Source organism: Coregonus lavaretus (assembly GCF_964263955.1).
Source record: "Coregonus lavaretus genome assembly, chromosome: 24".
In the NCBI taxonomy this organism is placed as follows: Eukaryota; Metazoa; Chordata; class Actinopteri; order Salmoniformes; family Salmonidae; genus Coregonus; species Coregonus lavaretus.
This window is the reverse complement of record NC_140011.1, coordinates 13282087-13299426: the sequence shown is the minus strand read 5'-3', so window position 1 is coordinate 13299426 and position 17340 is coordinate 13282087. Positions and strand designations below refer to the sequence as shown.

Sequence of the window (17340 nt, the reverse complement as noted above, 5' to 3'; positions counted from 1 at the left end):
AAGACCACACAGGAACAGAAACACACAGATACGGACAAAGATACATTTCAGAAATAAGTAGTTGTTTATTATCAACAAAGACTCAGTCATACAGGGGAGAGGGGGGCTTTATAAAAGAATAGGGGAGGGAGGGAGAACTGAGATCTACACTCATTACTACCAATACAAAAATTATTACTTTAATCAATTTTTCTAGAAAAAATTTACCTTTACATTTTTGTATTTTATACAAGTAGCAAATTGGACAAATTAATCAAAAAAAGGTAATATTCTACAATACCATTTGACTAAAAATATGTTTAGTTTCATAAAGACAAGTTAAAAAGAGGTGTGGTCAAATATTGACCAATAATTGTTTCATTTTCATACTAATATAAAACCAGTTCTATCTATAAAAAGGTTAAAAAAGTTTATTTACAGACAACAAAAAATAAAAAAATAAAAAAAGGTAAAAGGAGTAGGAAAAAGTTGATCCTAATCCTAAGGCAACAGGGGCCGTGGGGTGTTGCAGGCTTTTTTCCCAGCCCAGCACTAGCACATGATTTGGCCAACTAATCATGATCTTCATTTAAATCACTATTCAAATTGGGTGGTATTGCTGGGCTGGAGCTAAAACCTGCTCATCATGTAGCCCTCAAGGAGTTGTTCACCCCTGCCCACAGAGTAGAGAGTACTCTCCTATCCACTGATACAGGGTCAGAGTTTTTCATCCCACCCATGAATATAGATAGACTGTTCCTAGATCTGTGGTTAGGGGTAGTGTAATGCTTACTGTTAGGGCTGGGCTTAGGGAAATCTGATCCTAGATCTGTGGTTAGGGGTAGTGTAATGCTTAAGGTTAGGACTGGGCATAGCAACATTTTATCCTCGATCTGTGGTTAGCATCTTTGGGTTTCAATGATTATTTCTGGTGACGAGGGAGAGAGGCTGGGACTGGAGCATGGCGTGATGGGAGCTCATCGTCGATTGGTGGATGGAGGTGGTAGGGGCTAAGCCAGAGGCGAAGGGGATTGGTCCAGTAAGGATCGGCGGAGTCTGTTTACTGGATGAGCTCATGTGGGGAGAAAAGGGGGGATGAGAGGAAGAGGGGGAGGAAGAGGAGGATTGAGATGAAGTGGTCTTAGGGGTGGGGGGCAGGGGGAGGTGTGTGTGAGTGAACAAGTGTGGGTGTGTGTGAGATTGGATGTGGGTATAAGTCTGACCGTGTGTGTCCCTGTAGGAGTGTGGGCGAGGGGGTTTGGTGGTGAGGGAGAGGGGCTGGACCTGCTCGGGATGTGTGTGCTCAGAGTGAGAGTGTGTGTGTTCGGTGTGTGTGGGTGCGGGAGCAGCAGGGGAGGCCAGAGCAGTGGTGGGCGTGGATGGAGAGTCCAGGGAGGAGGCGGGACTAGCCTGGGACAGGTGTGTGTGTGTCAGGTGTGTGTGTGACACACAGGGCCTCTCCTGAGTTCCATACGACACACACGACTTCTTGGGCTGTGGAGAGAAATGCTCTGGAGAGACAAAATAAAACACACATCAGTCTTTGCTGTTAGTTTCCAGATATGTCCAAAAATATAGTTTGGTCACTTCTCATGTTCTCATCATTCTCTGGTCTTGGAGGTGTTATGTGTCACTTACCCTCTGGAGCAGCAGACTGGGTGTGTGTTATTTGTCCATCTGGTGCAGTGTCTGGCCTGCCATCTCTCTTCCTCTTCTTTCTCTTCCCCTGCACACAAACAACCAATCACATCACACCCTTTATCTCACAGCAACCAATCACACTCACTCTCAAAGTAACCAATCAAATCACTACTAAATATTTACTATAGTACTTACGTAGTTGTCTCTAGCTGACCATCCAGGGTAGAGTTGGGAGTGTAGCTGTCTCTCTTTGCGGGCCATATCGTAGTACTTTGACTGCTCCTCACGAGACAGCGAGTGCCACTGTAGACGCATACACACACAGGGTTAACACATACTCCCTTCCGGAGCATAGGCCATCGACAACAGCTTTCAGTATGAACACACCCATTGTATAATCCCCCAAAGAATGACAGTGTGCAAGTACTCGCTGCCACTTACCCTGCGTCCCAGTATCTGGTTGATGGCAGCGCTCTCCTTCAGGGTGCACTCTGCCACCACCTTGGGTCTCTGCTCCTTCATATACAGCATAAAGGCATTCAGAGGCTTCTTCACATGGGGCTTCTTCTCCTCCTCTTTCTCTCTGTCCCCCATAGATACACCACACCTACACACACCACACACACACCAGACAGAGTCAGTGAGTCAGCAAGAGGTGTTCATGTGTGTGTGTGTGTGTGTGTGAGAAAGAGGTGTGTGTATGCGTACCCGTGATGGTTGCTGTCTCTTGGTTCCTGTTTGATCGCCATGGAAACGATGGCAGGGTGAGGGACAGATGTCTGCAGGGACGGGACCATGTGGGGCGAGAAACGACTGGCCACCAAGCTGTCAATCACACACACAGGTCAATAAGGCATGAATATCATGTTAAAATGACATTGTATTTATTACAGCAGAGGTTCTCAAAGTGGGTCCACGGAGGTACTGCCGGGGGTCCGCGGCAAGATCTCAAAATATATATTTATTTATGATATATTTTTTTATAATGAATATGACTAACAACCGATTAAACACATTTTGGCCAAGGGATCCATGTAATAAGTTGAGGGTGCAATACAATACAATTTTATTAATCTACAATTTATGTTCTTAACCCTGGGCAACATGGACCTGGGAGGCTCACAGCGGGATATTGGTATCCAATATGGTGGTCCTCTGTAGCTCAGCTGGTAGAGCACGGCGCTTGTAACGCCAAGGTAGTGGGTTCGATCGCCGGGACCACCCATACACAAAAATGTATGCACGCATGACTGTAAGTCGCTTTGGATAAAAGCGTCTGCTAAATGGTATATTATATTATATTATTATCCACAGTACTCGACCAATTACCCATTCTCCAATTCAATACTTCTTGTATTTAATTTAAGCTTTAAAAAAAGGCTACATTTTCTCTCTGCCTTATGGCAAATGTGTAGAATTCTAGGATATTAGCTTTAATGCGGCAACACCATAAATCTCTGCCCCATAACAAATTGTGTAGAATTGCAGGAAAAGGGGTCAAGGCCCCAAACAGTTTGAGAACCCCTGCTTTACAGATATCAGTCCAGTCTCCATTGTATGTAGTCTCCAGAGCAGTGATAAGTGGATGTGTGGGAGTGATTAGGTGAGCTGTACCTGGACATAGAAGAGTTCATGGCGAGAGCGGCAGGGTAGGATGGTCTAAACCCCCCCGCTGGAATACCGTACATAGACTGGCCCGGCCTGGAGACAAAGAGAGGGAGGGGAAACAGTGTCACTTGTGTTGCAACAGCATATGCTGTGCTAGAAATTGTTAGCAAAATAAACTAAACCATCATTGCATTTATCATGAGATTGTAAATGAGTGTGTATGTGTTTGTGTGACTCACAGCCAGCCCAGAGGGTGTGTCATGTGTCCCATGCCTCCAGGAGAGAGAGGGTAGTAGGGAGAGAGTTCTGCTGGGTGGGGAGTGCGGGGTAGACCTGGAGAGGGTAGAGGGGGCCAGTGGAGAAAGAGCAACATATATATATATATATATATATATATATATATATATATATATATATATATATATATATATATATATATATATATCCATTGTTACAAATAGACTAGCGAGAGGGATGAGGAGGTTCCATACCTGTGTCAGGTGAGAGGTGAGGAGGTGGTGTTCGTGGGGGGAAGGGGTCAGGACTGTAGGACAGGAGGGGAGAGAAGGGGGGCAGGTGACCGTGCTGCACCACTGGTACCTTATTGGACTAGAGAGAGGAGAGAGCGATGAGAGTAAGAGATTTGGAACAGAGGAGAGTTTATACTGTCTGGTCACAAGGTGTCACAGTTTCTCCCCTAGGTGGAATTGTCACTACATTGCGCATGCTAAGGCTATACAATAGGGATACAAATATTTAAAAAAATTAGATTTTTTTGACAATATATCGTAACGTTTTGACAATATCACAATATTTATTTGCCTTATTTGCTTGTTCTCCATCTTTTTAAATAGGAAGCCAATTAGTTTTCAGCACTTTTATTTCCATTACTGACTAAAACTCGTTTTATCATGACTCTCGTCCCTCTGCAGCAGACGTACGGTGAGCAATATGTTTGGAACATCGAATCGCAATAAATCAGTATTGTGAGAATCGCAATACATTTCGTATCGACACCTAAGTATTGTGATAATATGGTAGCGCAAGGTCCCTGGCAATTCCCAGCCCTACTGTACAATGCCTTAAAATCTACATATGAGCCTAGGGGCTAGGGTTGTTTCTGGGCAGGGCCTCTCAGTCTTACTATCAATGACAGGGGGATAAGTCCTCCAGGGCAGAGCAGGACTATCCTCAGATACCCAACACACACACAGGCACATACTCACTGGAATACAATCCCGCTAATTTCATACACACTCACTCACTCCACCGGTCTCTCGCTCTGTCTTAGACACACACACACCACCCGGAGGTGTGAAAGTCCTGTGTCTCTGTGCGGATTAACACTATTCAGCTTGAACATTCCAATGTCTGTCTGCAGCGACTTTGAGGGAGGTCAGGAGGGTGTGTGTGAGCCTGGAGAGGGTGAGGGAGGTCAGGAGTCGGGTCACCTGAGTGCTTTGTGTGTATGTGGGGGCACTCTAGGAGACAATCTAAATGGATTATACTAGCAGAGCAGGGTTACAAACCAGGGTAAGTGTTGTAAGAAAGACCAGGTACTTAGCAAGAAGCTAGCTTGAGCAACAGTTGGCCTTTTAGATGGCAGTCAGGATGGGTAGTCACTGCATGGTTGCTAGATTGTGAAGCACGCACACACAACGGCTGGGCGATATGGCCAAAATATAATATCACAATATTTTTACGGTGTGATGGTATTTGATGTTTTTGAATAATAAACGTTCTAAATTTGATTTATGAGTAGTGCATGACCATAAGGTGGCAACAAATACATTTTGATTTCAATGAGTCTCTCTCTTCTGATTGTTTTATCCTGTTCAATCAACCACAAATTATTTTCAGCATTTTCATCCATTTCTGCATTTCCTACACTCATTTGAGATCATTTCCTCACTGCCACATAGGGCTGCACGATATGGGCAAAAAACCTATGCCTGATTTTTAACAAACTATTGCAATTAAGATTTGACTTGCAATTTAGATCAAACACTTGGGGGAACTGTTGGAATCCTGGAAATAGAATGGTAAGTAAGCATTTCACTGTTAGTCCAGACCTGTTGTTTACGAAGCATGTGACAAATACCATTTTATTTGATTATTCTAATTCTATAGTTAGAATATAATAGCGGGCACTTCGAATACAGTGTTTGACATGACAACGAATGAAAAAGCCAGGGAGTAGTTATTGTGACAGGGTAGAAACCAAAGTGTTGGTCAGTGTTTCCTAGGGGACCCTATAACCTTTGGTTACATTAAAATGTTATCTTAGCTACTTCATGTAGCTAACATTCATGCTTCGCCTATTCCTCTTTGATTTAGAAGAAACATGCTGATTTAGGCCCACACCATCACTAGTATAAGGCTGTATTAGCTAGCTACATTCGCTCTGACTCAGTACATTTATTAGCTAGCTAGTTAGCTAGCCAGCCATCTAACTAGCGATTAGCATTAGAGGCAAAAACAATAAATTTTATCCACAACATGCTAACACAAAGTAGCTGTTTGCAGACAGTAAGATATACAAACTAAGTGTAATTATAGAACGCTTGTAGATTTATTTTAAGCAAAGTGGAAATCAGCATCGTTGTCATCAACATCTTGTTGCATGTGCTGCATTGACCATGCAAACTGAACGCAACGACTCCGTGCTCCTTGAGTGACAGGGGTGGGGCTTGGTCTGTGTGGAAAGTGGCATGGACAGAGAGAGAGAAAGAGAGAGAGAGAAAGGGAGAGGAGAGAGACCTCTCAAGTAGCGGAGTACACTCTAAAAATGGACGCTACACACGGCGGAGTAGCGTATCACATTTAACAAACCAAACACTGAAAAACCGTTATAGAAGGTAAAGTAAAAACCCAAACCGGTCCGTGCATCAATACCGGTATATAGTCAAACGCGGTATACGGCACAGCCCTAACACACACACACCCACCATGTGAGCAGGGGAGGGGGAGTGAGGGTCTTTTAAAGCAGAGGTTCCAGGAACATCCAGCATGGGCCATTTCATCTGTAGATACTGGAGAGAGAGACAGAGAGGAATAGGGAGAGATATAATTAATAGATTAAATAGATTTGAAATAGATTCATAGATTTTTGCAATAAAAAAAGATGGACAAACACGACATATCATGAAATGGGTACAGCTGGGAGGATGTGTGGCTGTGTGTTACAGTGTGAAAGGTGAGAGGGCGAGAAGTGAATTCCGATGACTCTCCACATGGGTCCTGGTCGGATTACTTTCTACAGACATCTGGTGAGTGTATCAGTCAGACTCCAGCTGTACGTCTCTACATGAGGGTTTATGTGTGGGAGCACTTTCGTTGAGAAAAGCAGCGCACACACACACAAACACCAGTGCTTTAAAGTACAGCACAACAGCTCAGTGGTCAGTCACCACTCAAAAGGAGGTGAGACAGGAAGGAAGGAAGGATAAGATACAGGGCTAAAAATGGAAGTGAGAGCGAGAGCGTCAGGGAATGTGTTATACTGTTCACAGCAGACCAACATGCTATGCTGAGTCGCTGACTTTCAGTTGTGGAAAAAACAAACCTAGAGCACACGCACGTCATGAATAAGGGTCCCATTGTGTGGCAGGTCAAATAAAACTCAAATAATGAGGACCACAAGAACATAAGTGTTTGCCTGTGCAGGGAGTGTGTTCACTGCACAAGGAGAGAAAGTGTAGGCCCTGTGTGTCTGTGTGAGACAGGGAGGGAGAGTGGGTCTGAGCAGCCCTCCATTCTCTCCATTGCGCCCTCTCTCACACACACAAACATACTCCAGCCTCCACTACACACACACATATATACCCCCATCCCAAGGCCCCAGGAAGTTCTGGCTGTGAGTTCTAACTGAAACCAGCTGTTATAAATACCATACTGATGAAGCCTACACAACTCTGCCTTTCCCTCTCTTTATCCCTGAACAATCGGTAGTTAGCTGTACAATCATGATGTTACTGCATGGCTGGAGGCTAAACTTACTGCTTATTACAAAACACAAAGACACAAACCACACACACCAACACCCCCCTCCCTCCACCCACACCCAACTTAATTTAGAGTGATTGGTTTGTGAACGCTATTCACCATAACTGAAAAGGTGAGCACAGGGTTCGACATACAGGACTGCCCGCTGACACGGGGAGGTTTTGGAAAACTTCCGGCCCAGTCAATCATCCATGTCAGCAGGGCTCTAGACAAACTTTTTCCCACTGATGGCACTGGTGCTAACTGTTTTCAGTTGATGGCACCAGCAACTGCTTTGGTCGCACCAATTTGACCTGTGTCCCATAATGTACTGCATTCCATACAGAACCAGGCTAATAATGACTATATTTTAAATTAGCATACCATTGTGTTCTTAAACTGAACAAAAATATAAAACGCAACATGTAAAGTGTTGGTCCCATGTTTCATGAGCTGAAATAAAAGCTCACAGGAATGTTCCATACGCACAAAAAGCTTATTTCTCTCAAATTGTGCACAAATGTTTACATCCCTGTTAGTGAGCATTTCTCCTTTGCCAAGATAATCCATCCATCTGACAGGTGTGGCATATCAAGAAGCTGATTAACCACCATGATCATTACACAGGCGCACCTTGTACTGGGGACAATCAAAGGCCACTAAAACTTGCAGTTTTGTCCCACAACACAATGTCACAGATGCCTCAAGTTGAGGGAGTGTGCAATGGGCATGCTGACTGCAGCAATGTCCACCAGAGCTGTTGCCAGAGAATTGAATGTTAATTTCTCTACCATAAGCCGCCTCTGTCGTTTTAGAGAATTAGGCAATCGGAAACTGTGGGTTTGCACAACAGAAGAACTTCTGCACAAACTGTCAGAAACAGTCTCAGGGAAGCTCATCTCCATGCTCGTCATCCTCACCAGGGTCTTGACCTGATTGCAGTTCGGTGACGTGTCCAACTTCAGTGGGCAAATGCTCACCTTCGATGGCCACTGGCACACGCGAGAGAAGAGTGCTTTTCACAGATTAATCCTGGTTTCAACTGTACCGGGCAGATGGCATACGGCACATACTCACCAGACATGTCAACCATTGAGCATGTTTGGGATGCTCTGGATCGACACGCACGACAGCGCGTTCCAGTTCCCGTCAATATCTAGCAAATTCGCACAGCAATTGAAGAGAAGTAGGACTACATTCCACAGGCCACAATCAACAGCCTGATCAACTCTATGCGAAGTAGATGTTGCGCTACGAGGCAAATGGTGGTCACAGCAGATACGGACTGGTTTTCTGATCCACACCCCTCCCTTTTGTTTTAAAGGTATCTGTGACCAACAGATGCATATCTGTATTCCCAGTCATGTGAAATCCATAGATTAGGGTGTAATTAATGTATTTCAATTTACTGATTTCCTTATATGAACTGTAATTCAGTAAAATCTTTGAAATTGTTGAATGTTGCGTTGATATTTTTGTTCGGTGTATATAGGGCAGCAGCCTCTAAGGTGCATGGTAGAGTAACCGGGTGGTAGCTGACTAGTGACAGTGACTAAAGTTCAGGGCAGGGTACCGGCTAGTGGTGACTAGACTATTTAACAGTCTGATTTGCCAGTTGCCAGAGAGGAAGGCAACCGCTCAGGGATTTCACCAAGAGGCCAATGGTGACTTTAAAACAGTTAATGGCTGTGATTGGCAAAAACTGAGGATGGATCAATAACATTGTAGTTACTCCACAATACTAACCTAAATGAAAGAGTGAAAAGAAGGACGCCTGTACAGAATACAAATATTTCAAAACATGCATCCTGTTTGAAATAAGGCCCTAAAGTAAAACTGCAAAAAATGTGGCAAAGAAATGTACTTTAGGTCCTGAACACAGTGTAATATTTCTGGCAAATCCAACACAACACAACACACAATTTTCAAGCATGGTGGTGGCTGCATCATGTTAAGGGTATGATTGTTATCAGCAAGTTTTTTAGGATAAAAAATAAACGGAATAGAGCTAAGCGCAGTCAAAATCCTAGAGGACATTGGGAGACAAATTCACCTTTCAGCAGGACAATAAAACTAAAACACAAGGCCAAATATCTACTGGAGTTGATTACCAAGACGATATTGAATGTAGTATTCAGACCCCTTTACTTTTTCCACATTTTGTTACGTTACAGCCTTATTCTGAAATGTATTACATTGTTTCCCCCCCCCCCATCAATCTACACACCTTACCCCACAATGACAAAGCAAAAGTAGGTCGTTAGAATATTTAGCAAAAATATCACATTTACTCAGTACTTTGTTGAAGCACCTTTGGCAGTGATTACAGCCTCGAGTCTTCTTGGGTATGATGCTACAAGCTTGGAATACATGTATTTGGGGAGTTTCTACCATACTTCACTGCAGATCCTCTCAAGCTCTGTCAGGTTGGATAGGGAGCGTCGCTGCACAGCTATTTTCAGGTCTCTCCAGAGATGTTCGATTGGGTTAAAGTCCGGGCTCTGGCTGGGCCACTCAAGGACATTCATTCAGACTTGTCCCGAAGACAGTCCTGCGTTGTCTTGGCTGTGTGCTTAGGATTGTTCTCCTGTTGGAAGGTGAACCTTCGCCCCAGTCTGAGGTCCTGAGTGCTCTGGAGCAGGATTTCATCAAGGATCTCTCTGTACTTTGCTTGATTAATCTTTCTCTTGATCCTGACTAGTCTCCCAGTCCCTGCCGCTGAAAAACATCCCCCCACAGCATGACGCTGCCACCAACATGCTTCACTGTAGGGTCGGTATATGCCAGGTGATGAGCGGTGCCAGATTTCCTCCAGACGTGACGCTTGGCATTCAGGCCAAAGAGTTCAATCTTGGTTTCATCAGACCAGAGAATCTTGTTTCTCATGGTCTGAGAGTCCTTTAGGTGCCTTTTGGCAGACTCCAAGCGGGCTGTCATGTGCCTTTTACTGAGGAGTGGCTTCCGTCTGTCCACTCTACCATAAAGGCCTGATTGGTGGAGTGCTGCAGATATGGTTGTCCTTCTGGAAGGTTCTCCCATCTCCACAGAGGAACTCTGGAGCTCTGTCAGTGACCATCAGGTTCTTGGTCACATCCCTGACCAAGGCCCTTCTCCCCAGATTCCTCAGTTTGGCCAGCTCCAGGAAGAGTCTTGGTGGTTCCAAACTTCTTCAATTTAAGAATGATGGGAGGCCACTGTGTTGTTGGGGACCTTCAAAGCTGCATTTTTTTTGATACCCCTCCCCAGATCTTTGCCTCGACACAATCCTGTCTCGGGGCTCTACAAACAATTCATTCGACCTCATGGCTTGGTTTCTGCTCTGACATGCACTGTCAACTGTGGGACCTTATATAGACAGGTATGTGCCTTTCCAAATCATGTCCAATCAATTGAATTTACCACAGGTGGACTCCAATCAAGTTGTAGCAACATCAAGGATGATCAACGGAAACAGGATGCACCTGAGCTCAATTTCGAGTCTCATAGCAAAGGTTCTGAATACTTATGTAAATAAGGTATTTGTTATTTTATTTGTAATACATTTGCAAATATTTCTAAACCCTGTTTTCGCTTTGTCATTGCCTGTAAAAACATTTTTTAAATCCATTTTAGAATAAGGCTGTAACAAAATGTGGGAAAGGTGAAGGGGTCTGAATACTTTCCGAAGGCACTACTGTAAATAAGATATTTCTGTATTTCATTTAATACTTGTGCAAACATTTCTGAAAATATGTTTTCACTTTGTCATTATGGGATATTGTGTGTAGATGGGTGAGATATATATTTTTATCCTTTTTAAATTTTAGCTTGTAACAAAACATTTTCAAACAAGTCCAGGGGCATGAATACTTTCTGAAGGCAGTGTATAAAACAGGAAGATCACATTTTTGACTGCACTGGGCCTTTCATTGTTATATTAAGATGCATATCCAAGAGTCCTCCAAAACCATGTGCTTATGATCATATACAGTGAGGGAAAAAAGTATTTGATCCCCTGCTGATTTTGTACGTTTGCCCACTGACAAAGACATGATCTGTCTATAATTTTAATGGTAGGTTTATTTGAACAGTGAGAGACAGAATAACAACAGAAAAACGCATGTCAAAACTGTTATTTACATTTACATTATCGTCATTTAGCAGACACTCTTATCCAGAGCGACTTACAAATTGGTGCATTCACATGATGTTATAAATTGATTTGCAAAACATGTACTTGGTGGCAAAACCCTTGTTGGCAATCACAGAGGTCAGACGTTTCTTGTAGTTGGCCACCAAGTTGACTGGCTAGGCCACTCCAGGACCTTAATGTGCTTCTTCTTGAGCCACTCCTTTGTTGCCTTGGCCATGTGTTTTGGGTCATTGTCATGCTGGAAAACCCATTCACGACCCATTTTCAATGCCCTGGCTGAGGGAAGGAGGTTCTCACCCAAGATTTGACGGTACATGGCCCCGTCCATCGTCCCTTTGATGCGGTGAAGTTGTCCTGTCCCCTTAGCAGAAAAACACCCCCAAAGCATAATGTTTCCACCTCCATGTTTGACGGTGGGGATGGTGTTCTTGGGGTCAGAGGCAGCATTCCTCCTCCTCCAAACACGGCGAGTTGAGTTGATGCCAAAGAGCTCAATTTTGGTCTCATCTGACCACAACACTTTCACCCAGTTCTCCTCTGAATCATTCAGATGTTCATTGGCAAACTTCAGACGGGACTGTACATGTGCTTTCTTGAGCAGGGGGACCTTGCGGGCGCTGCAGGATTTCAGTCCTTCACGGCGTAGTGTGTTTTCTTGGTGACTATGTTCCCAGCTGCCTTGAGATCATTGACAAGATCCTCACGTGTAGTTCTGGGCTGATTCCTCACCGTTCTCATGATCATTGCAACTCCACGAGGTGAGATCTTGCATGGAGCCCCAGGCCGAGGGAGATTGACAGTTCTTTTGTGTTTCTTCCATTTGCAAATAATCGCACCAACTGTTGTCACCTTCTCACCAAGCTGCTTGGCGATGATCTTGTAGCCCATTCCAGCCTTGTGTAGGTCTACAATCTTGTCCCTGACATCCTTGGAGAGCTCTTTGGTCTTGGCCAAGGTGGCGTGTTTGGAATCTGATTGATTGCTTCTGTGGACAGGTGTCTTTTATACAGGTAACAAACTGAGATTAGGAGCACTCCCTTTAAGAGTGTGCTCCTAATCTCAGCTCGTTATCTGAAATCTTTCTGAATGGGAGGGGCTCAAATACTTATTTCCCTCATTAAAATGCAAATCAATTTAGAACATTTTTGACCTGCGTTTTTCTGGATTTTTGTTGTTATTCTGTCTCTCACTGTTCAAATAAACCTACCATTACAATTAGACTGATCATTTCTTTGTCAGTGGGCAAACGTACAAAATCAGCAGGGGATCAAATACTTTTTTCCCTCACTGTATTTAGACCAATTCAACTAACCTTTGTAGTTTTTGGTTCTTCGTCAAATATTTGCCAGCCATCAGATAAATATTTATTTTCAAATAACTTGCATATATTCTAATACCTTCAAATATTATTGGGTTTTCTGAGACCTGTATTTGAATATCAAAGAAAATTGTTGCCTTTTAGTTGACATTCTATACAAACTATCTCAAGTTTTTTTTTTAAGGTGGCATTTTAAAATAAACTACTATAATAAAAACTCAAACTATTTTCTGCCCAGGTCTGTTGGGAACACAAAAGTCAACTCCATGTCAGCCTTGCAGACTTTGTGCAACTGACCTCATTGTCCCATGTGAGTTCACTCTTCAGGTCTGTCTCTCTCTCTTTGTGTGTGTGTGTGTGTAAAGGTTGCAGTGTGTGTTTATGTAAAGTGTGAGGCCCTCTGGCTCGTGTTTACTCCACATTGTCTCACTGGACTTAAAATACCAGGAGAGAAGGCTGTCGACAGCACTAACCTTTACACACACACCATTCACAAAGAGAGAGTGAGAGAGGTAGAGAGACGTGTTAGAACAGTGTCAGTAATCTCTCCACACATCCCCTCCTCAAATTCACTAATGCCTAGGGGTGACTGACAACCAAGTGTGTGTGCTGAAAGCTCACTAAGTGAGTAAAATCAGCAACCTGAGGCACACTTCTGGAACCATCCCCAACACTCCCGTCGAACTCCAACTCTAAAGTGTGCATGTGTTAAAAGAGGAAAGGGTCCTGAGCAACTCTCCCTGGGGGTTACTATGGGTTACAGTATCCGTGGGGGGGGGGGGGGGTTACATGGCTCAGGGTTTCCACCAATATCAAGCCCTGATCCTGGAGCGCTACAGATGTAACACCCAGTCCTGGTCTAAAGTGTACCTGATTTCCCCCTTACTGTTTTGGATACCCTTAGAGTTTTTGGTCCATATTTTGGTGAGGGTAGATGCTGGACACAGCACACATGTCGTAGCCGGCCGCGACCGGGAGACCCATGGGGCGGCGCGCACAATTGGCCCAGCGTCGTCCAGGGTAGGGGAGGGATTTGGCCGGCAGGGGATGTAGCTCAGTTGGTAGAGCATGGCGTTTGCAACGCCAGGGTTGTGGGTTCGATAAAATAATGTATGCACTAACTGTAAGTCGCTCTGGATAAGAGCGTCTGCTAAATGACTAAAATGTAAAATGTAATGGTGGTTTGCTATGATTCAGCTATTGTACAGTTAACATTAGTATGTAGATCTTCACTCAGACAGAGAGGCGGGCATCTCTCACACACATACCATCTAATGGGAAGGAGAAAGGAGTATCAACCACGGTGCTGACTAAAGTCAACACAACCTCCACTGTGTGTGTGGTAATGATCTCCTGTGGAGAGCATTAGGTCCATTGAGCTTCTCCGCCTCCTCCTCATGACAACAATAGCTCATTAATACATGGGGAGGGGAATGTAGAGGCAGGCAGGGTTTGCGAGTCGGGGGTAAACATACATGGAAAAAGCAACTACTGCCAGTTGTGTCGAAGATAATCTTTTTCACATCAGAGTAAAAACGCTAACATTCTGATCTAAGGCTTAATGTCTTCTTACACACAAACAGAAATGATTTAGAGTAGATAAACCCAAATAGGGCCTCAGCCCCAAAACACAGAAAGCAAACAAAAAACAATGTTAACTACAACTAACAGTTACAAATGGATGGCGATGACAGAAATACTGTAGCATCTATCCATTTGTCTCTCTCAAACTCGCACACATTCCTGCATCAGCGTTTTAGCAGGGCGGTGTTGAGGCCTGCTGCCGTAACGCTAGTGTGTTATCATAACACACCATTAATCGTAAGGAGACACATTACACTGCTCAGAGTCAGCGCACACACATAACTCATCATTCACTGTCCCTTATAACACACACAACCAGACATCACACACTAGATACATACACCACACACCACCTTACCATACACCACCTTACCACACACCACCTTACCATACACCACACAGAAAGCTATGTTAGTCTAGCGGCCGTCCTTGCAAAAATAATCGTGTGAGTGTGTAATGCATGTTTATGCATGTGTGACTGACTCACCGTCCTGGCCCCAGGTGAGAGGGCTCCAGGAGAGAGGTAGGGGTTGCCAAGGTTTCCCAGGTGACTCAGGTTGGCTAGGTTACCCAGGTCAGGGATCATCAGTAAGGGATAGCCAGCATATGGAGATGCCTTGAACAATCCACTGTCGTGTTGCTGTCTCAGAGCTGGGAAAGAGACACACACACACACACACACAGAGTTAACTTTAGCAACTGCTGACCCACTGCCTCCTCAGAGCTGGGGGATAGACAGGGGTCAACAGTGCTCATTGAATTGAGAGAGAGAGAGAGAAAGGGATGGTGGGGGAGATAGGAGGGTATTGGTTGTTTCTTGTAAGGGGTGTAAAATGACTTCATTTCAACAAAGCTTATTTAAATGAATGGGGAGATAGAGGGAGACAGAGATATGGAAAGACAATTTAGGAGAAGAGAAATCGTAGGGGATAGAGAGATAAAGTGGGGGAGAGAGGGGGCACTCATATGAAGGATCGGAGGGAGAGCTACAGTTATAGTTTTGTAAAGTTTTAGTTACCTTCTGCAAAGAACTCTCTCTGCCTGACATAGCTCTCCCAATCTGGTCTGTGCTGCTGGGGACGTCTGTGATTGTCTGCCTGCTGACAAACACACACATTGTTTGTCAAACAACACAGTAGATTGGTAGTTAGAAGACAAAGGTTAGTACTGTACTGCAGTAGTTTATATAGTGATTCAATCTTCCGTCCCATTAACGTTAGCTAGCTAGACAAACTAGCTACCTCGGAGTCAGACGAACTGCTGTTGTTCTCTGTCTCGTTGACCAGCGAGGACTTGACATCGTCCAGGTCCCGCTCAGAGGACACATTCTCGGCTGTCTTTTCCTCCTGTTCCCCCTCGTCTTTAAACGAAATCAACTCGTCGTTGGCCCCCAAATCATCCCCCCCTCCTCCGTCCAGCTGCGGCATCTTGGATTTCGAAAACAGTGTTGTCTTGCTGTGGAAGTGCTGTTGTAGCTAGCTAGCTAACATTTACTCCGTTTGGAAAATATCCACAGTTCCAAAAACACCCTCTCAAAACACTTAGCTACCTAGCTAGCACACGGTATTATTTTTCTTTCCACGCTTTCCAATGGTAGTAACGATATTACCCATAAACAAGAGAATAGTTCTGGCAAACCCAGCAAAAATAAGCATTCAACGACTGTTCATTTTGTTAGCTAAAGTAGCTAAGCTAACTACAGTAGCTATTTAGGTAGCTGATTACTTGACTTGTTCCCCGCGTTCCTTGTTGCGTCTTTTGGGATAGAAAAACTAGCTACAAAACACACCGACGAATCCAACAAGTTATATCCACGAATATTTGTATACTGGTGTAAAAGAATATATAGTTAGGTATCTCCTCCAACTGAAATGGAAAACGACAACAATGAAAAGTTGTGCGTCGAAGTTTGCTGAAACACGCACACACAAAAGTTGATCCTGTTTCGCCTCCCCCGAGTAAAATCTGCCCGAAGCGAAGTCAGCTCACCAGCCCTACTTTCTTGCTTATTTCGTCGTCCATTATTGTTAAAAATGAGAAAATGCAATTATTGCGAGTTCGAGAAGAAATTACTTGCTGGCTGTGTAGGTTCTGTTTTTGTGTGTCTGTGTTGGCGTGGGAAAGAAGAAAAGTCGCTTGGTGTTTCTGAAGTGGAGTGGAAGGAAGAGCTAGGCCGCCGCCGGGAGACTGGGGGAGGGGGTGATGAGACAAGGGGGAGGGGGGAAGGAAGGAGGAGGGAAAGAGGGCGGAAAGTAGACAGCGGGAGGAGGGAAGATGTTTGGGCGGAGAAATGCCAGTCCAGCCATCAATCACGTGTAGGACCCGATCTTTCCCAGTTTATTTCTTTAACTGAAAAAAAATCTTAGTCAGTGGGAAAATTCTGTCAATACGTGTACATTTTTGGTATATCTTTGCCATGTCTGCATTAGTCTGGATTGCACACTGAATATCGCTCAGTTTTACTGTTGTTTCACTACACTGAATTAGATTGGATTCACATTGGCTATGTGCATATTCATGGTAGTGAACTGAAGAATGTACTATGATGATAATGCGCATGCACCCATCCCGATCATAATCCCACCACCCACCAATGAGTTTAGGAGACAACCCAGTAAGCAAAATGATGTTGAAAAGACATCTAAAAGGCATATTTTCCAGTCATTGAAGTTAGGTTCATTTTAGGTTCAGAATGAAAGGTGAAAATATGTTTTTTCCAGATGTTGAAAATACGTATTTTCCTGACGTTGAAAATATGTATTTCCCGGGCGTTGAAAATACTTATTTTCCGGACAATGAAATCAGGTTAATTTTCTGTTCTGAATGAAAGTTGAAAATAAGTATTTTTCTGAAGTTGAAAATACCCCTTTTCCGGATGTCGAAATACGTATTTTCCAGACGTTGAAATCAAGTTCATTTTCGGTTCTGAACGCAACATTTTTTGTCATTGATTCTATGGCTAAATTTCTACTGCACATACAATCGCAATGAAGTAAGTGTTATATCACAATAATGCGTTTTAAATCCATTTAATATAGGAAAAAGGAGCCAACTGAAGATTGCAACATATAATATTTATTATTGATCCTATCTA

The 17340-nt window shown here is 43.8% G+C and overlaps 1 protein-coding gene across 2 annotated transcripts; it reads right to left on the bottom strand.

The window, feature by feature from the left end:
• Positions 1-43: 43 nt before the first annotated feature.
• LOC311099471 (transcription factor 7-like 1-A) lies at positions 44-16435 on the bottom strand. Of its 2 annotated transcripts, none has more exons than XM_084140158.1 (12): positions 15488-16435; positions 15265-15343; positions 14734-14897; positions 6177-6260; positions 3720-3837; positions 3468-3561; positions 3235-3321; positions 2329-2445; positions 2062-2227; positions 1816-1923; positions 1618-1705; positions 44-1490 (listed from the first exon to the last, which is right to left on the bottom strand). In XM_084140158.1, exons 1-12 carry the CDS (start codon positions 15671-15673, stop codon positions 895-897), a joined length of 1887 nt encoding a protein of 628 aa, XP_083996284.1. In that variant the 5' UTR covers positions 15674-16435; the 3' UTR covers positions 44-894. The 2 variants fall into 2 exon arrangements, with proteins under 2 accessions (XP_083996284.1, XP_083996283.1); XM_084140157.1 differs by having other exon boundaries at positions 15265-15346; positions 15488-15756.
• Between the last annotated feature and the right edge of the window lie 905 nt (positions 16436-17340).